At 35.0% G+C, this 20,622-nt stretch overlaps 1 protein-coding gene and 1 pseudogene across 4 annotated transcripts in view; both read left to right on the forward strand.

The window, feature by feature from the left end:
* The window catches only part of Rmdn2 (regulator of microtubule dynamics 2), an 86,957-nt gene extending 73,389 nt beyond the window's left edge, over positions 1–13,568 (forward strand). For all 4 annotated transcript variants that reach the window (XM_076833347.2, XM_076833348.2, XM_076833346.2 and 1 more), the window contains exons 9-12: positions 5,103–5,156; positions 5,242–5,322; positions 9,782–9,831; positions 11,795–13,568. In XM_076833347.2, coding sequence (XP_076689462.2) covers positions 5,103–5,156; positions 5,242–5,322; positions 9,782–9,831; positions 11,795–11,843 — 234 coding nt within the window. In that variant the 3' untranslated portion in view covers positions 11,844–13,568. The remainder of the gene's footprint in view (positions 1–5,102; positions 5,157–5,241; positions 5,323–9,781; positions 9,832–11,794) is intronic.
* A 3,571-nt stretch (positions 13,569–17,139) lies between these two features.
* On the forward strand, positions 17,140–17,875 carry LOC143380668 (shieldin complex subunit 3-like; annotated as a pseudogene).
* The last annotated feature ends 2,747 nt before the right edge of the window (positions 17,876–20,622 follow it).

Consider the following 20,622-nt stretch of genomic DNA (forward strand, 5'->3'; position numbering starts at 1 on the left):
GCTCCCCAAATCATGTGAGCATGTGCAGAAGCAGTCATACCTGATTATCAGACTTGTTCCCGTTACTCCCGGTGAGCCTAATATAGAACCAGTTTCATCCCAAAGCACTAAAAGATACCAAAAGGAAGTTATTTTTAATAACCACCTTCTAAGCTGCAGACAGACTTCTATGGAGGATTCTCGGGGCATCAGATCCAACCAGTATTTTTATTCCAGTATTACAATACATTATTGCTATGCTAATACAAATTTAAATAGTATGTAAATATGAACATATGTTAATAAATGTGTAATATATCCACCCATATAATCAACTTTCTATAGGGCTAATCCTTTGCCTTTCTTTGGAACAAATTATAAAATCTTATAGTTACAGGTTGAGCATCCCTAATTTAAAACTCAAGAGTTCCAAAATGATGCAAAATCCAAAATTTTTGAGCATCATCATATCATTTCTCAAAAAGTTTCAGATTTGGGGGCATTAGGGATTTGGAGTTTCTGGATTATGGATACTCTACTAGAAGGTAAAGTCTATACACATTTTCCAAAATTTGATAAAGAAATCAAATCTAAAACACTCCTGGCCCCATGCACTTTAAATATGGGATACTCAGCCTGTACTAAATGTTGTTTCTTTCTCCACCAACCTAATTCAGGATTTATAAAAATATAAGTAAAACCGGGCTCTCAATTGTATTGTCCAGTGCCAGTATTTGCATTGTATTTTAGAGATATATTTTGTAAAATAGAAAGGGAATTTATACATCAGGAGTCTGAGGTGGCAAATAGGCTTTCTTTCTCTTGCCATCTCTGACCAATGGCCAGTGGCTACCTAGAGGGCTTTGTGAAAAAGTAAGTGTTCTGAGATCAAACACAAGCCCAACAAAGAGAGTATAGTAAATAAAAGCACACTGACCTACTCTTTTATTTTTTATTTAAGTGATCTTTTTGTTTTATGAAAAGGGAATCAAGGAACAACTAATTTGTCCGGTTTCACACAATGACAATTGAAGACTCGATTTAATATATGAATGAAGTCAAAGAGTACAACATCTTCATTTCTTTCATATTTTTATATCACTGAGAATTAGTTCTTTCATTTTAAATTCTATAAGAATATGTATCATAGTAGATTTAAGATAGATGATTTATACAAAAGATGCCAAGTTAATTAGAAAAAAATGTATTTGAAATTAAAACTCATTTCCTCATAATATCACAGTTATGATTGGAAATTAGATTTTCATAACACTGTAAAAAAAGTTCTTAGAAGATGCTAATATGCCTGAAATAATACACAGATAAAATCAAACATGGTTATCAGCATAATAACATAGAGATAAGTAGTACAGATTCTGGAACTAGAGTACCTGGCTCAATCAGCTCTACCACTTATGGGCTGATTAACATTGGGCAAATTATTAAACCTCTGTCTCATTCAATTTAATCAATAGCATGGAGATAATAGTACCTACCTCCTAGTGGTGTTGTGAGGATTAAATACATTCATAAGAGTAAATTGCTTAGAGTGTGTCTAGCACCTAGTATGTGCTTAATTTACTAAAAAAAAACTCTCAGAATTTTAACCTTATTAAAAATTTAAACATCTTGGAAAACTATCTTGGGAACCCTACCATTTGATCATTTTTTAGATTCTATATGAAAATGTGTTCTATAGTGTTTGTCAAAAAGAATGGAGAAAGCACAAGGAATGCCTCTCTCCATATTTACTTCAACAGCTGAGGTTACTGAAGAACAAGTGCTGAGGGGTAAGGCTATGAAGGAAAGAAGAAACTCGTCCTGGGAGAGCCACCCAATAGGGTGCAGTAGAGGTCAAGAACACTGACTTAGAGTCAGACAAATGAAGCTAGGACTCAAGCATTTTCTTATCTGTATGATCTGAAACACATTTTTTAAATTTCTCCTACTCTCAAATTCTTCATCTGTTAAGTGGGCATGGTAATACCTACTTTTTATGGTTTGTGTAAGGACATAAAATAATACATCTAATGATCTTGGCCCAGGGTCTAGCATGTTAAAGGTTCTAACCAAATAGAAATATCAGCTACAGTTATTTTACTCTCATAATGGAAAATCTGATCCTCCTCAGCTTCCAAGAATCTTAGACTGATCATCATCTGTGAATCCGTTATGGGAATTCTTTCAAGCTGTAGAATGTTTCCCACCTCATCCAAAATTCTGGCATGATTCTCTGGGGCAGTGATTCATACACTGGGAAATGCATTAGAATCACCTGAGAGCTTTGAAATATGTATCCAATGCCATTAATCAGACTATTAGTTTCAGAATCACTGGCTATGTCAAGATATGGTTTATAGACAATAAATCACATTCATTTTAAGTATACAGTTCAGAGAAGTTTGACAAATTTTTATCCCCATATAGCCATCACTATTTTAAAAATTAGTATTTCCATCACCCTAGTGAGTTATCTTTTACACTTTGCTGTCAGTTTTCTTATTCCCCACCAAGGTAACCACTAATCTGCTCATACAACTTGTACTTTTGTGCGGGGCTGGGGATGTGGCTCAAGTGGTAGCGCGCTCGCCTGGCATGCGTGTGGCCCAGGTTCGATCCTCAGCACCACATACAAACAAAGATGTTGTGTCCGCCGAAAACTAAAAAATAAATATTAAAAATTCTCTCTCTCTCTCTCTCTCTCTCTCTCTCTCTCTCTCTTTCTCTCTTTAAAAAGATACTTGTACTTTTGTGTATATCTGTCTTCTTTCACTCAACGTATTTTTAGATTCATTCATTTTATTGAGTTTATCAGTAAATCTTTTCATTGCAGAGTAATATTCCATTATGTAGATATACCACAACCTGTTTATACATTCACTTATTGGTCAATATTTGCCTTGTTTCCAGTTTGGGCCTATTATGAATAAGGCTTCTGTAAATTTTCATTTATAAGCTTTTGTATAGACATGTTTTTATTTTTCTGGGGTATGTACCTGGGGGTAGAATTGTTGGACCATATGGTTTTACAACTTGACCAGTTTTTTTAAAGCTTTCAAGGTGATGTCAGTAGCAACCTATAGGAGGGTTGGGAATTACTAAACTAGAGGGTGAATACATATAGGGAGATGTGGCAATATTGGTGAACAGTATGTGAAACATGATTTCACATACTTTTTGCAATCATATAATCCATGAGTCTTTATTAGTTGTTTTACCAGCTGTAGAGCTTTCTTCTATGTCCTGATATGGTATAAGGCAACTTCCTGAAATTATGAGATGTTTTAAAGCAAAATTTATTTACTCAACAGTGTTTATTAAGCACATAGTGCTTAACACATTAGACAAACACACTAATGTCAAACACAGTTAGATGCAAGAAATACAGAAATGACCAACACAGTTCCTGCCCTCAAGGAACTTGGACAGCCAGGTAAACATGTACAGCAGTCTTTGCCAAATGTTGTAATAAAGAGTGTTATCAGAGCCTCTTTAGAAACTGCCCCTTAATTAGAACATAATACAAAATGTTGTTACCCTTCTTGTAATTCATCTAAGGGCTTTAGTAAATGGTTAGAATCTGTTCCAGTTTAGGAATTCAGTGTTGCCAATAGTCTGTATTCCTTTGGGTTTCATTTGTTTTTAGCTATGAGAACAAAAAGAAGTATTTCAATTTCTAATCACTTTGGCTAATTAAACACAGGTGTTAAAGTATGCAGAATTAAAACGCCAGCATTGAAGAAATAAACTGCCTACGTGCATACTATTAGGACTAGTGTTTCAATCCCAGATAGGATTGGACAGAGCTGGCACAACTACTGAACATAGAAGCAGGTACAGTTGGACAAAGTTCATTCTATCCTTGTTAGGATGGCTCAAGAAATGTATTTACTAAACTATAAATGTTGAAGTGAAAATAATTAGACAAGAGAAGAAGCAGGAGAATCAGAACCCATCAGCACCACAGATGGCTCTACATTCAAAGTTCAGGCTAGAACTGAATTGACAACTTCCTTTAATCTGTTGGTCTCCCTTCTACACAGGTCCACACATTGGTCAACTACTTGATCTTTAAAAATTGTACCCAGGCTGAGATCCCAGCCCGGGAGATACGGTCCTCCTCCTCCTTTTGGAATAAAGTGTCTTTTACAAGGAATATGCTCTGTTAAGATATTGAAGCACCCTTCAGCACCCTAACTTGGTCACACACACACACACACACACCTTCTTCAACTCAGCAATTCAACTTCTAGAAGTCTCTTCTATAGACATAATCACACATGTACATAAGCACATGGGTATAAGTATGCTCACTGATTGTTATTGGGGATAATAGAGAATAAATCTAAATGTCTACTGGGGAATCCTTCATTTAATTAAGGCATAACCACAGTATGAACAATGGAGTGGGTCTGTATATACTAACATTAAAATGTGTCTGATACTTGTAGGTAAAATAAAGTTTTGAACTCATGTGCAGAAAATGATCCCATTTTAAATTTTCTTTCAAAAACCGTTTTTTTTTTTTTTTTCCCCCTCTACTTAACAGAAGGTCTGGTAGGATGCATGTCCTACTTATGTAGGTAGTCTACTATTAGGACTAGTGTTTCAAGAATCTGTTTTTCCTTCAAAAGGACTTGCTGTGAAGGACTTCAAGTATTATCCAACTCATATAGAATGTGTTGAAATCATAAAAAGTTAAATATTAATCTCATGGAAGATGCTTGCCATTGTTACCAATCATGCTCTTTTCTCATTACCTCAAGTGTGTGAAATGTATAGGACCTGCCTTGCAGTGAATATATCACCAGTTGTTTTTGTTGTTGAAAGGAAAAAAGAAAGCATAGACAAAAAAGAGTGAAGGTAATGATTATGTTAAGGAATTTCAAAACTTAAAGTGTCTCAATGCTTTGTCAGCTTTTTATTTTAATAGTTAAATGCAAAAGCTATGTTTATGCCCAAAAGACACTTAAATTGATAAGATGATTCAAATGTGAACAACCAGCCTAAGTTCTTAGAGCAGTTATGTTAATAATCTTACTTATTGAAATATATCCTCATCACTTGTGGCTGCTGTTGTGATACTGTCCTGTTATCCTCTTATCTGTTTTCTCTTAAATTAGGCTGAAGACCTACACCCTGGTTACTCTGTGCCCAATTATATGTATTTGGCCAAGGTAATGAAGAACACTATTTAAAGATCACTTTGAATCCATTACATAAAAATGCAATTACCTTTAAAATAACTTTTTTCATTTCCAGTGTTATATAGATCTTCATGAAAATCAGAATGCTTGGAAGGTCTGTCATTTGGCATTATTACTTCCTGTTGTTACCAAAGAGGTAAGTCTAGTGACAATCAGTGATAGTGTCTTATCAGTACTATTCAAGCTTAAAATAAGAATAACTGACTTAGTATATTTAGAGTTTTCTTTATTTATTAAATTCGAAAAAAATGAAAAAATAAAAAATAAAAATAAATTTGACATTTTTAGCCTTATTGAGGTATAATTGGCATATACAAGTATTTGTATGTAAGGTGTACAACTTGATGTTTTGATATATGTGTACACTATGAAGTGATTGCCACATTGAAGCTGATATTTCCATCGCCATACAGTTACCTTTTTTATTATTGTTTAAAATACTTAAGATGTGCTCTCTTAGCAAATTTCAAGCATACCCTACAATATTATTAACTACAGTCACCAGGCTGTGCCTAAGATCTCCAGAACTTATTCACTTTCCAACTGAAAGTTTGTACCTTTTGACCATCCCAGAGGAAATAGGGAGATGCTGACAATCACTCTTACATTTTCTGCTTCTGTGATGGCATTTTCTTTAACACTAAGACATTTTGACCTGGATTTTACATGTACTGTGAAGTTTTAAAATTTGCAATAGTTCTGAAAAATAACTATCACTAGAAGACCACTTGAATCTTTTAAGGGACATGAAAGTCATGGGCTAGCAGATAAAACATCCTGATGCTTGCTAGGTGTAAAACTACAGAGAATGGATCAAGCCCCACTGGGAAGGAGGGCAGACAGCACATGAGTTAGCGATCAAACTGTGTAGGCAGCAAACAAACTTAGAGCGCAGTGAGATTATCCAAGGCCATCAAAAGGATTAAAGGTGTGTATTAACATTTTCTTTGTTTTTTGACACCTTCCATTAATGGAAAAGTAACTACTGCATTGCCTCTTGACCTTTTATCCTAAAATTCAGACTTCTAGGTTTGCTATGTGGTTTAGGCATGTTTCAGGATTCACAGTTCAGTCTCTGCTTCTCTGAGTCATTGCCTGGTGTTGTGGGAACAGATGGAAATAGGTAAAAGTATTCTTGCTCCCTTCTCATACCACCAAACATCATCATCCTCTGATTCATATAAAAAAAAAAAAAAAGAACCATCTCTGGAAAAACTTTGCTCTTCTGTGTTGAAGGAGTGCAGGTTCCACTGTTGGTCCTGATCTGGAATGTAAACAAGTAAGACTCCTGTTGCCCTCTAGGAGCTTGTGGCCTGATATGGTGTACATCCAAGTGACTGAGGTTTAAAGTAGAAGGCATGAAGTGCTAAGAGAGGTACAAATAATTGGTTATGGAAAGTTTGAAAATGGGAAAATTATTTCTCCTAGAAGAGGTTAGGTGACATTAGAGGTGGTTTTTAAAAGGTTTGTGTAATGGGGAAGTGTGAGTAAAGCATGTTGCATGTCATGAAAGAGGCACAGAAGTGAGAAAGCAAAGATTTGTTTGCCTGGGGTGGAAGGAGTGCTCAGGGCATTTGTAGGAAATGAGGCTGAAAATGGGAAGTGACACAAGATCTGCCAAGGAAGCTTAGGGTTGGGGGATGTCTATGTCTCTAAAGAGGATCACTGAGTCCCTTCCACAGACACATGAGCAAGGTCCTGGGCTGCAGATATATATTTTTTGGATATTAGGAATTCCCAACAGGGTTGATTGCCCTTCTAACTCAAATCCCTTATTAGGTTCCATAAGTTAATAGGAGGTACAAAATGGTACAATCTCAGTAGCAGTTTTCCAGAAGACAAAGTTTTAGGTAATTTTTTTCAGCAGAAATCAGATTTTTGTCCCTCTAGTTGCTTGCTATGTGTTGGTGATGGGAACCCTACTGTCTTTCACATTTTTCCTGAATGATGTCAGTTACAAACATCATTCATTCATATTATAATGTAATATTAGAATACAGTATGATAATGCTATATAATACCTGGTTTGACTTACAGATTTTATGCATGAAATTTAGAGCTCTCACAAGAGGGTAAATATTGACATTGCTCAGAGTTTGGTCCTTGATCTGTAAGTCTCTTGTCTTCTCTCCTATTTCTTCCTCTCCCCATCCCCAAGCCTGTCCTCCATGGCTTCAAATGCCATACTTATGCCAGGGGTCCTCAAATTTCTATCTCTAGACCACTCTTCTGAGCTCTAGTACAACTTCCTACTTGACATCTCCACTCGGATGGCCTCAGACCTCTCACACTCAACTCACCATCAGGCCTTCGCATCTTCTGTTCCTCCACCTTCCTCCTTAGTAAGTAGTACCTCCATCTACCCAACAGGGAAACCTGAAAATCATTCTTAATGCCTCCTTTCCTACCCCCGCTCCCCAAGCACAGACATATCCCCAGGCACCAAGTTCTCAGAATCCCTCTTTTAAACCACCCCACTTTTCACTCTCTCCACTGCTGCTGCTCAGAGCGCCACCTGCCTTCACCTGGCCTTCAAGGCGTGAGAGCCTCCTAGCTGTCCTCTCACAGCTTCCTTGCCTCATGCCTTTTTGAGAGAGTGAAGTTCCACATTTTTAGCATGTCCTTCAAGACTCTGATTTAACCCATACCAGTCTCATGTCTCCCCTCCCCTTTGCCCCATGTTCATCCCTGCCTTTCACCCTTAGAGCTTGCTCTTCACTCTTCCTGAAACACTTCCCACACAGCCCCTCACCCCTTTCACTGGCTTTACTCCTATTCATCCTTCTCACCATAAATACCATGACTTCAGGAAAGACATCCATGATACGCCCTGGCAAGAAAGGCCCTCATGCTTTCCTTCATATCATTTAGTGCCATTGTGATTATACGTTATTTGTTATTTGTGTGATTGTTCCATTAAAATAGCAAACAAGTCTGCTTCATTCATCACTTTATCCCTAGTGTTGAGTATGTTGCCTAGCATATTACCATTCAGTAAGTACCATTCAGTAAATATTGGTAGAAAGAATCAAGACACTAATTCTACACAAATAAAAATAATAGTGTGAACACTAATAATAAGTAGGACTGTTAGTAAATATAACTAAGAAATTTGGATGCTGTATGAGTATTTCTTTAGTAAGCAAGATAGCATGAGCAGATATTTCTCACATTACCTTCTTCTTTTTCTTCCAGTGATGTCTCCACTTATAATCTTAGTAACTTTTTAAAAATTTCTTTTCCAAAGAGATCAAAATGAAGTGAATTACATATCATTCTACCTGTCTCTAAAAAGATTGTTCATGTTGAAATATAGCTCATTAATGATTTTGCTAATCATCAAAATGTTTTATCAGTGCCACAAATTAGAATTAAGATCACCTGGAATCGGCTGGGCATGGTGGAACATGCCTGTAATCCCAGTGGCTCTGGAGGCGGAGGCAGGTGGATGCAAGTTCAAAGCCAGCCTCACAAATTTAGCGAGGCACTAAGCAACTCAGTGAGACCTAGTAGTCAAGTGCCCCTGAGTTCAATCCCTGGTACCAAAAAAAAGATAACCTGGGCATTAGTTTCCACTCCCTCATGAACTTGCTTAACATGCTTGCCTCTTTCTTGTGGCATTTGTAACTTCTTCCTTGTCATTTATAGACATGTCTTTTGTCCCATACCAGGGAGCTGTAAGTCCATCACACTCCTACTTGATATTGGGAATGTCAACCAAGGTCTCTGGAGCATAGTTTGGCATGTGTAAGCAGCTTTACATTCCCAGAATTTGAAATTGCAGTATTTTCATTATTCATGTGGACTTTTCTTAACCCTAGGGAGGTAATCTCAGATCCTGAGAATTGTTCCTTTTTTTTTTTTTTTTAATAAAAGGGATTTCTATGTCTAAGGCAGTGTGAAAATATTGCTGAATGAAATAATGACTTCACCAGTAGCTTGAAAGCTGTTTGCCTAGAGGCAGTATTCATGTTCATTGGCCTGAAGTGTACTGAGAAAGCTTAAATATAAAAAGTATTGTGTAATTTGTTTTTAACAATGATGGATGTGCTAATCTGGGGAGGGACTATAGTTTTAATTGCTATAATATTTTAAGTGACATTAATCACTCTTCTAAAACAGACTCATAAGATAGTTGTCTTCAATATAAGTAAGCTACTTCATAGGTCAATAATGTGTGTGTATGTGTGTGAGTGTGTGTGTGCGCACATGAACACACGGGATTTTTCTGACTCTTAGTTTTCTTCACATATTTCTGGTAGGGCTAGGGCTTCTTCACATCTCATAGTTGAAGAAGAAAACAGTAATACTGTTAACATGCTGGTGGATCCATTGTGTCAGCTTTCATGGAAGGCTTTCCCCTTCCTGAATCCTACCACTCCAAATCTGGTGCAAGAAGATCATGGGAATAATTTCCCACATTACCCATATCTTCATATATCTGGATCATGGTTGGCCATCAGAAATCCACAGTTTCTTTGTAATGACCTTCCAAAAAAAATATGCCTGCACTGAACAATAATCTATTTCAAAGTACCAAAAATTATTGGAGTAAGTGTGTGAAATTTCATTGTACACTTGTATTTTCTTTATAGGACAGAGAGGCAAACAAAGAGGTGAAAAAAGTAATGACTTCTTTGAAGAGGTAAATAAAAGAGCTTATTCTTCAACAAATCCAATGTGGTCTACTAAAATTTAAGTTTCTCAGAGTTATATTTTTATCATTTTTTTCTTTTTTGCTATAAGTGTAATGTGTTCAGATTTGAAGGTACAACCATGTTTCTGCAGAATTCATTCCACTAGTAGCACTACAAAACAAATCAAGTTATTTTGAAAATCTATTTACATAACTATCTATAAACGTGTGCTTTTTATTTTTCCTATCAAACTATAACTTTCAGAACATTTCTTTAAATAAAATGTTTAAATCAATCCAATAAAATTAATTTTAGTGTATATTTTATTGCTGTATCATTGGAGACTTTATAAAACAAAATAATTTAAGTAAGGTCCATGGAAAAATAAAACAATATAATATATATTACAATATATTATATATTATATTATAATATATTATAATAAATTCTATATATTATAATATTATAATAAAATTCTGTTTTGCTATTGAATTTACAAGAACTTTTCTTCTTTAAGGAAACACTCAATATTGGCAATATTGCCATGAGATTTAATATCCTTATACTGCTAGTAGGAAGGTATTTGGGACACAAACTTTTGGTAAAATGTCTAGAGCCTTAAAAATATATTAACACTAATATTGTAATTCCATTTCATAGACATATCTTAAAGAGAAAAGTATGAATTATTTACATGAAATGTTCATATCAATATGAGACTATGTCCAACAATAAGAAAACAGCTAATCACATTACAATTTAACTACAATATCATATCATTTTGACATTAAAAACAATTGTCAAAACAATACAAAGAAATGCACAGAATATTTTAAGTACATGACAAAATAGAACATATATATAAGCTCAATTTTATAAAAATGTGCACAGAAAAGTTATCTAGTAGGAAATATATTAAAATGGTAGTAGTTTATGTTTCTGGGAGGCTGTGCTTTATTTCTCATATTTTCCAATTTTAAATAATAAATTGCTATAATTTTTTAAAAACTGAATTATCTAACAGTAATTTATAAAGATTCCCTGGTATCCTTTAACTAACTTTATCCTGGAAATCAGACCAAAAACTTGAATACATGGATACACACACACACTCAAAATTTCCAAAACCTGACTTAGAAATGCATTTGAATCAAATTGATCTTATTCTCCCTTTTCATCTTTTATAATGGCCAATAGAGATACTGAATCAATTCAACCTCCTTTACAACTGGTCTAACACTAGAACTGTTGACTAGATGGGGTAGGAGTGTTGCAGGTCCTCTCATGGATTTGCGGAGTCTGTATTGCTATGGATACCTCTGACAGCTCTAAGCCACTAAAGGAATATGCAAGTTAAAACAGATTATTCCAGCTAGCAGCAAATGACATAAAACCCATCATGTTGTAGGCTTCATGGGAGCAACTCACTCAAACCGAAGGCAATTAGACTTTCTCCAGGAATTATGAGAAATATAGAGGAACACTGGTAGATATCAGTGAGACTTGGGACTCATAACTAGACATGACAGTGTTCAATTATTTTAATGAAATTCCTCTTTGGTCCCTGCAATCAACATGTCTTCAATTGACAAGTGGATAGGACTTTGCCTAATAGAAGAAGTATAACACTTCTACATCAATCTTCAACATATTAAGAATTTCCTACCCATTGGGCAATAGCATATCATTTTGACATTTCCCCAACAGTGTGGTAAAAGGAACAGTCCCCTTCCCCATTATGGTCATAAACCTTCAAAATAGCACCAAATTGTATAATCATAAAAGTATGTGTGACGAGGCCAACTAAAAATAGTTTCTCCATTAAATATCCCATCTTGTCAAAGCTGACAATTTTTCTTGTATGACAGTGTTATATGTAGAATATTGCACTTACTTCAGGAAATTTCATACAAAGTGAGCTATGGGGACTCTAATTTTTTTTTTTTTTTTATTACTTCACTCATCACTCAGGTTGCTTGACTTTGAAGAAACCAGAAAAACTACTGAGTGTCCTGATTGAGGATTTCTGCTGCTGGGTCACTAAGGCCATGCTATAATGATATTCTCCCTTCACTCATAGAGAAAGTACACAAACTGCTAACCTCTCCAGCGACTCCATGGACAATTTGGGAAAGGGGGGTTCCGATCCAGAACTTTAAACATGTTCAGCTTCAGGAGGATAGGAATCAACCTGTATGCTACAATTCCTCATGAAACATTTAAAGAGTAACTTAGTGTTCCACAAAAATTTTAACGATTGTAACGCCCATATAACTGCATTGATAGCTCTTACTTAACAAATAGCTTTCATTATAACATAAAAATCCCATCTGTTGCCCCTAAAAAGTTGTCAAAAGGCTTTTCATGTGATAATATTTTTATACTCTTGAATTACAAAGAACAGTGGTAAAAACTGGAAGAGACCTTAAATATAAGCTCTTATACCAAACTTCCTATTTGCGATGATGCATAAGTAGCACAGTGAGGGTCAGAGAATTGTACTGGCCGAGCCAGGGCTGTGTCCAGGCCTTGCAATCTTACATCTTCTGCATCCCTCTTTGAGCCAAGGACTCTTTACATGCAACTGATTGGAATCCAATGTGCCTGGCACGGAGCGGGGGCTCTCAGAATGGTAACTTACATGGTGACTACCTATTCTAAATGCTTTTTCTATCTCAGCCCATTTCATCCTCATAGCAGTCCTATGAGGAAAGAACATTCAGTTTTACTCCATTGCTCCCCTATGCAGGGGAGCTAAAGTGAGCTTTTAAATAACATGCCTAAGACAATGAGCAAAGGATTTGAAATTGAGTAGACAGCTCCAGAGTGCATGTTGTAATCTGGGCCACAGTGCAATTCTGCCAGCCAGTGGGGGAAACTATGGATAGGGGAGGAAATGATAGAAAGTGGAAGGAGAGCATAAGAAGAGGAAGGAAGAGAAAGGTAGGAAAGAGGATTTTTTTTAAGTGGAGGGGATAATAAGGAAAGAAGGAAGATAAAGATAGGGAAAAAAGGAAAAGAAAAATCTTATATTTATTTTTTGGATACTAGTATGCATTTTCTAGTTTCACATCATAAATTTCCAATACACATAATACTCTTACGTATTTTCCTTATATTAAATCTTTCTTATATGCCCCAGCGTCCCTACCCAGATAAGGAAAGAGAGGCAAAAAAAAAAAAAAAAAAAAAAGAGGGTGGAGAAGACTAATTTTAATAACATGATCTTACTTCGTCTGTTTATGTTAGGAGAATCTCATTGTGGGCTCTATAGTCAATTGGTTGGGCAATTAACAAAACTAGTTTATTTCACAGTGATAAAGTACATTTTAGAGGCAAGTAAAGTTAGTATCTTGAAGTTCTGTGATTTTGGAGCTCCCGAACCTGTATTTTTCTATAGGAGCCTGAAGTCAAATCATTAAGGTTGAGTTTTTCAGGTTTTATTGAGATGTAATTAATGTATAAATAATTGCACATATTTAAAGTGTATAATTTTGATAAATTCTGATACATATATACATTCACAAAAGCATCACCATGATCAAGATAAACATTTCTATCACTTCCTAAGCTTGTTCTTGCCCCTCTACAATCTCTCCCTCCTGACCTTCTCTGTACCCCATCCTCAAGCAACCACTGATCCGCTGTCACTATAGATTGTATTTTTTTAAAATTTCATATTAAAAAAATTATGTATCCTTTTCTGGATAGCTTCTTTCATTAAACATGATTATTTTGAGATTCATCCACGTTGCAGCTGTGCCAATAATTAATTCCTTTCTTTAATTCCAAGTTGTACTTTTCATTATATGGCTATGCCACAGTTTGTTTCTAAATCCCCTGTTGATAGATATTGGAAGTGTTTCCAGTACTTAATTATTACAAATAAATTTTCTGTGAACATTCATAGAAAGTCTTCAAATGGGTATATACTTTCATTTCTCTTGAATAAATACCCAGAAATAGGAAGTATGGTTGATGTATGTCTGTCAGTTTGATAACTGTCAAACTTTTCCAAAGTGGTTCTGTCATTTTACATTTTCACCAATAGCACATGAAAGTTTTCACTTGCTTAATCTAAATTTAAAATAACTTGGTTTTAATTAATGTTTTTAATTTTAACTACTGCACTAAGCATGTAGTAATATCTGGTTGGGGTTTTAACTTGTATTTCCCTAGGGACAAATTATGCTGAGCCTTTTTTCATGTACTTATTTGTCATTCATTGATCTTCTTTGTGAGATGTCTATTCAATTTTTTTGCCCACTATTTAAATTGGGATGTTTGTTTTTTGTATATAGTTTGATGTATGGCTTGAAGTTCATGTATTATGTTGTTTGGAGCCTTAGTTATTCTAATACCATTTGTTGAAAAGACTGTCATTTCTTCACTGTATTACCTTTGTACCTTTGTCAAATATCAGATAGATATGTATTTATATTTGACAGTTTCTGGAATTTCTATTATGTTGCAATGATTTATTTGTGGACCTTGATGCCAATACTATATTGTGTTGATAATGTAGTATCAACCCTTCAACTTTTTAAAAAATTGTTTTGGCTATTCTAAGGTCTTTTTCATTTCCTTATGAGTTTGAGAATCAGTTTTTTACATTTCTACCCACAAAATCATGGCTGAGATTTTGATTGGTGTTGTATTGATCAGATTGAAAATAATTCACATCTTATTATTGAGTATTTCAATCCATAAATATATTATACCTCTTTATTTATTTAGGTCTTTAATTTGTTTTGCAATGTTTTGTAGTTTTTAATGTACAGGTCTTTCACATTTTTGTCAAACTTACCCCAAGTATTTCATATTTTAATGCTATTATAAATTATAATGTTTTAAATTCAATTTCCGATTTTTCATTATATATAGAAATACAATTGATTTTTGTACAAAGGTGTATCCTGCAACCTCTTTAAACTCACTTATTATTTCTAGTAGATTTTATTTCGATTTCATTAGATTTTTCTTTACAAATGATCATGATTTTTGTAAATAAAGACATTTTACTCTTTATTCTGGATGATTTTGTTTTGTTTTTGCCTTGTTTTACTGTCTAGAACTTCGAATACAATGTTGGACAGAAGTAGTAAGAGTGAACATTCTTATTTTGTTCCTGATCTTAAGAGAACTCATTCAGGATTTTGCCATACATTATAATGTTACCTATAGATTTCTTGTAGCTTCCCTTTCTTAGGTTGAGAAAGTTCCCTTTTTATTCTTAATTTGCTGATTTTTTTATGGACTGAATATTGATTTTTATCAAGTTTGTGTTCATTGAGGTGATCATATGGTCTTTCTGTTTTAGTTTGTTTATATGATAAATAAATTGATTTTTTAATATTTAGAAAATCTTGCATTCCTGGGATAAACCTTAGTCTTAATTTATAATTATTTTAATATACTAGTGGATTGCTAACATTTGTTTAGAATTTTTACATAAATATTTACAGTGGAGGGGATGGGGATGTGGCTCAAGTGGTAGCGCGCTCGCCTGGCATGCGTGCGACCCAGGTTCAATCCTCAGCACCATATACAAACAAAGATGTTGTATCCGCCGAAAACTAAAAAAAAATAAATATTAAAAAAAAATATATTTACAGTGGATATTGGCCTGGGTTTTCTTGTAATTTTTTTTTCCTTTGGGCATTGGAGTCATCCAAGCCTCATAGAATGGGTTGAGAACTCTCACCTCCTCATCATTTTTCTTAAAAAACTTTGTGTAGAATCAGTATTATTTCTTCCTTAAACATTTTGTAGGATTCACTAGTAAACTCCTCTACGCCTGGAATTTCTTATTGAGGTGTTTGTAGCTATAGTTTCATTTCTTTTAATAGATACAATTAACAGGGATATTTAGTTTATCTTTCTTGAGTGAGCTTTGGTACTTTGCATTTTTTGAAAAATTTGTCTTATTTCATCTAAGTGGTCAAATTTATTAACACAAATTTAGTAATATTCCCTTATTATCCTTTAATTATCTATAAATCTATAGCAACACTACCTACCTCATTTCTGAAAATGGTGATTTCTGTTCTGTTTTTTTCCTGACCAGAAACTTAGTGTTATTGAGCTTCTCAAAGAAATGGCTTTTGTTTTCATATATTTTTCTATTTTCTACTTCATTTCTGCTATAATCTACTTCCCTTCCTCTATTAACTTTAGGTCTTATATTGTCTTCTTCTAATTTCTTAAGGTGAAAGCCAAGGTCATTGATTTGAGACTTTGCATCTTTTCTAATGTAGGCTTTTATTGCTATTAAGTTCTCCCCAAATACCACGTTAGCAGCATACCACAATTTTTGATGTCGTGTTCTCATTTTCATTCAATGAAAAATAAACTCTAATTTCCATTTTTATTTCTTTGTTGACACATAGATCATTTAGAAATCTGTTTGGTTTGCAACTATTTGGGGATTTTGCCGATATCTTTCTGTAGTTATATTTTACTTAAATTTTCTTGTGATCAGAAAACATTTTGTATGAATGGAATCTTTTTAAACTTACTGAGGCATGTTCTATGGCTCAGAATATTCTCTGTCTTGGTTAATGTTCATTATGTACCTATGCCCAGCAGGTTCAAAAACCTAGAAAGACATGCTGTTCTTTGACTAGGAAGACAGCATATTAAAATTCTCAACTATCCTTCAGTTAATCTACAAACAGGATGTAATTCCAACACAAATGTTAACACGATTTTTTTGTGTTCTAAGACTCAAATGGAAAAACAAACCAGTAAAAGTAATTGTGAAAATGCTGAAAAAAGTCAAGGTAGTCAAGTAATAATACAGGCAACCACATCTAGTAGATACAAAAAAAATATGTAAAACTAATATTCTAAGAAATACTGTGGATCTGGGGTGCTGCATGCTGGTATCAAGGAGTGGTTTTTTGAAATTGCAATGTGTGATTATAGATGGACCATTGATGTAAGAGAGAAGGGATGACTGGGATGAAATGAAGCTGTTGGAGGCTAAGAAGGACATAGTAAAAAGTGAATTTAAAGTACCACCAGCCGAGAGAGGCTATTGAACATGTGTTTGATGCTGAGTCTCCCAGTAGTGCATTTCTCTGTTTTCTTTAGGGCCATGTGGAACCTCTTTAGCCCCTGTAAGCAGTGGGGGAAAAAAGGGCCCATCAAAACAGAAGTAAACTCCCCCAAACAGCAGCACCTGCAGGCACTGAAAGGTCCTGTTCCCTCTGATTTGACAGGAAAGACAGTCTTGTAATCGTAAATTACATTCTACCTCTGAAGAGTTCAGCTAAGACATTTCTTTTCATTGAGAGTAACTGGATTATTGCAGAATGACTACAGAAGTAATATTACATTATCCACCATACCAAAGTGATCTCATACAATTGCCAAAAATTAATTCAAAACTTCTACTCATCATCATCAAGATCTGTTCTTTGGTTTCCACATGATAGGTCCAAACCTCCACTCCAGCCTAAGAGATTGCCACCTGTAATTTCTGGAAAGGCAGCGGAAGATGCAAAACAGTACTTAACTATTTCAGAACATTACATTAAATCACAGAGTTATGATTACACAATAATCTTTTGGACTTCCAACCTAGTTTGAAAAAGCAGCACTTAATCTAGTCAGACACATTGAATGAACAGACTAATTTGGAAATTTGGATTTTAAAGTCCATAAAAAAGGAAAGCAAGACAAGAAATCTTGGAGTGTTTTACTTGTCAGCAATAATTATATTGAAAATATTTTCCTTTGTCTAAAAAATTGCAGAATAGTTTTAAAGGCACTAAATTTGTACTCACTCTCTATAGAGCAAGAGGGACAACAGAACACAATGTTTATAACAACCAAACCTGGAAGACATTTGGGCAAAACTTGACCGAATTATTAGGCATGAGGAAATTCCATCTTGAAGTGCTATAATTCAAACATTTAGGTCAAATGTAAGAGTTTTGTGATGTTAGGTACTCTGAATATGTGGGAAATGTTTTTAAAGGAAGATGAGTTCTTAATGGAAAAATTAAGTTACTTGTGCATAAATATGGTGTTCTTTTTATTAAGTAATAAATTCTACTGATTGTCAAAAAGAATATTTTGAGTGAACTGAGCATGGACTGAAATAGTGAAATGAACTTTTTTACTGGTTTTACATCTTAAAGACTTTTTAAAAGTCTGATGCTTCTAAAATATAGCCTATTTATTCTTTAGATTGTGGATAAATTACATTGTGGGTAATATATGTACAATTTATGTCCCAGAAATGAATAAGTATTCATGGAATACCTAAGCATGTTAATTATGTCAAGAACTTTCTGGATTCTACTTATTAACAGTATTATTTTAAATTAATTGTAATAAGTGTTGTTTATACTGGAAAAAAAGAAATATTGTGAACGAATAGGCAGATACATTAGTGACATAGAAGAAAGAAGTTTATAAATATATTCAAAAACACAGGCAAACTTAATATATGTTAAAAGTGGCAGGAGTAAGGTTGTGGCTCAGTGGTAGATCACTCGCCTAACATGCGGGAGGCACTGGATTCGATCCTCAGCACCACATAAATATAAAATAAAGATACTGTGTCCACCTATAACTAAAAAATAAGTATTAAAAAAAAGTGACATGAAGAATGAATTATTCAATGAATAAGCCCCTAGAGGGTAAGGAGGGTAGGAGAAAGATGGAATGCACCACAAAGTTGTTAACAGTTTAGATCTAGATTCATCAGCAAGAGTCAGGAGCATCTTCACTTCAGACTTCCCAAAGCACTGATGTGTCTTACCCATCATTATATTCCAAGCACTCACAATTGTATCCAGGCATGGTAACTGTACCAAGTAACAACACAGTAACTACTCAGCAGAGTAATAGGTGCATATCCTATTTAGTTCTGAATATCACAGCAAGGCAGGTTATGCCAAGTAGGAAGAAAATCAAGAAGAAACAAGGATAAGTAGGAAAAATAATGAGAGGAATAAAGTAGCCTAGCTGGGCAGATACTCAAGGGAAACTTGTTGATGTGGGTCAACTTGAAGATAAAGAGGTACCTATGATCAAGAATCACAGAGATCGCATCAGAGAGATGTCTGATGTGTGATCTGGGAGGGGCATCCCTGCTGCAGAAGCATCATACCAGGAGCCAAGAGACACAGTTCTGCATGATCTTGAGCCCAGCTCACAGGGCTCACACAGGAATGACTCGAAATGACAAATGTGAGTATAATTTTCAAACTCTATTTGGTGGTACTCATTCAAAAAATAACTGTGCACTTTGAGTTGAGCCTTGTTCGTGACATGCACAAACTTCACTGTTGTCACCTTTTATTTCCATAAGAGCCCTGGATGACATGGACTATGTAGACCCAGCCAGAGTCCTCATATGTCCTATCAAAGGCAGTTTAGGCTGGGCACCATGGAGTTAATCAGCATCTTCTTGCTGCTAGTCCATATGCAGGTCATGGGTACCAGAGTTTTGCCTGTGAACCTCCTGCTTCATTTGCATTCATCTTTGCAGGCATCTTGGGAATCCTGATGAAAGACACAGAGCTAAGCCAGATTGCAGCAGCAACAAGGCTTTCCTGGATCCTGGGCTCACATCAAAGTTCTGTTGTTCTGTACTCACATATGCAATCTCTTTAGCTGATTTGATACAGACAGCAAGGCAAATCCTTAGGTGCCTGCTGGGGAGAAACAGGGTCAAAGGTGTGCTATAAAGAGCTGGCAAATACAGCATCCTCTTTGCTGAGGTCTCATGGGATAGCAAAGAGACCAAAATCCACTGTACTCACTCTGATGCAAGGTGACCAAGACTACCTCAGGTACCTTGGTGGCTTCAAGATATATTTCCAGGGAAAGATTAGACAGGGATCAAAAGCAAAGAACATGGGTGGATGTGCTGCTTTGTCACCAAGGTCCATTTATTTCCTAGAAATCTATGCACATAAACAAAGACAGCATGATATAAAAGAGAAATAGGTACTGGATTTGTGACCTGATTCAAATTCAGACCTGGTACTTGCTACCTGTATGAAATTAGGTAAGTAACTTAAGCTCTCCTGAACCTCAGTTTCTTCATCTGAAAAAAAAAAAAAAATGGGGATAAAGATTCCTACCATGAGCCAGGCATAGTGGCTATAATCTCAGTAACTCAGGGGACTGAGGCAGGAGAATGGTCAGTTCAAAGCCAGCCTAAGAAACTTAGTGAGATCCTGTCTCAAGAAAGAAAAAAGAACTGAGGAAGTAGCTCAGTGGTAAAGCACTCCTGGGTTCAATCCTCAGTACCAAAAATTAAAAATGGGTTCCTACTGTGACATATTTTGTCAGAAAATTAAGTGAATGCACATTAAAAAAAAAATTGGCTCCTTGAAATGGATAATATTTTCTCAGCTTCCCTCACTGAGAGACAGTGGCTACTTACTACCCAGACTTTTCTGCATCATCTTATATTTCTAATACCCTTGCTGCATTACTAAAGTTGCCCACATACAAGAACTAGGCAAATGTGTCTTGATTATTCCCCTAGATTCTGCTTGTTTCTGTTTTTTTCTTTTTTGAATATAAGTATTATTTACACTCTTATCTACTGTTATTTTACATGATACAACAGTAGATAACAAAATTATAAGATACTAATTATAAGGCAAAAAATTTACACCACACTAAGAGTCCATGCTTAGATCCATAGTTAGAAATGCTTGACAAGAAATTTTGCTTTTTTAAAAATTTTAATTTGTTATGTATGACAACAGAATGCATTTCAATTCATATTACACATACAGAGCACAATTTTTCATATCTCTGGTTGTACA

Source organism: Callospermophilus lateralis, chromosome 14, assembly GCF_048772815.1.
Source record: "Callospermophilus lateralis isolate mCalLat2 chromosome 14, mCalLat2.hap1, whole genome shotgun sequence".
NCBI classification, from domain to species: Eukaryota; Metazoa; Chordata; class Mammalia; order Rodentia; family Sciuridae; genus Callospermophilus; species Callospermophilus lateralis.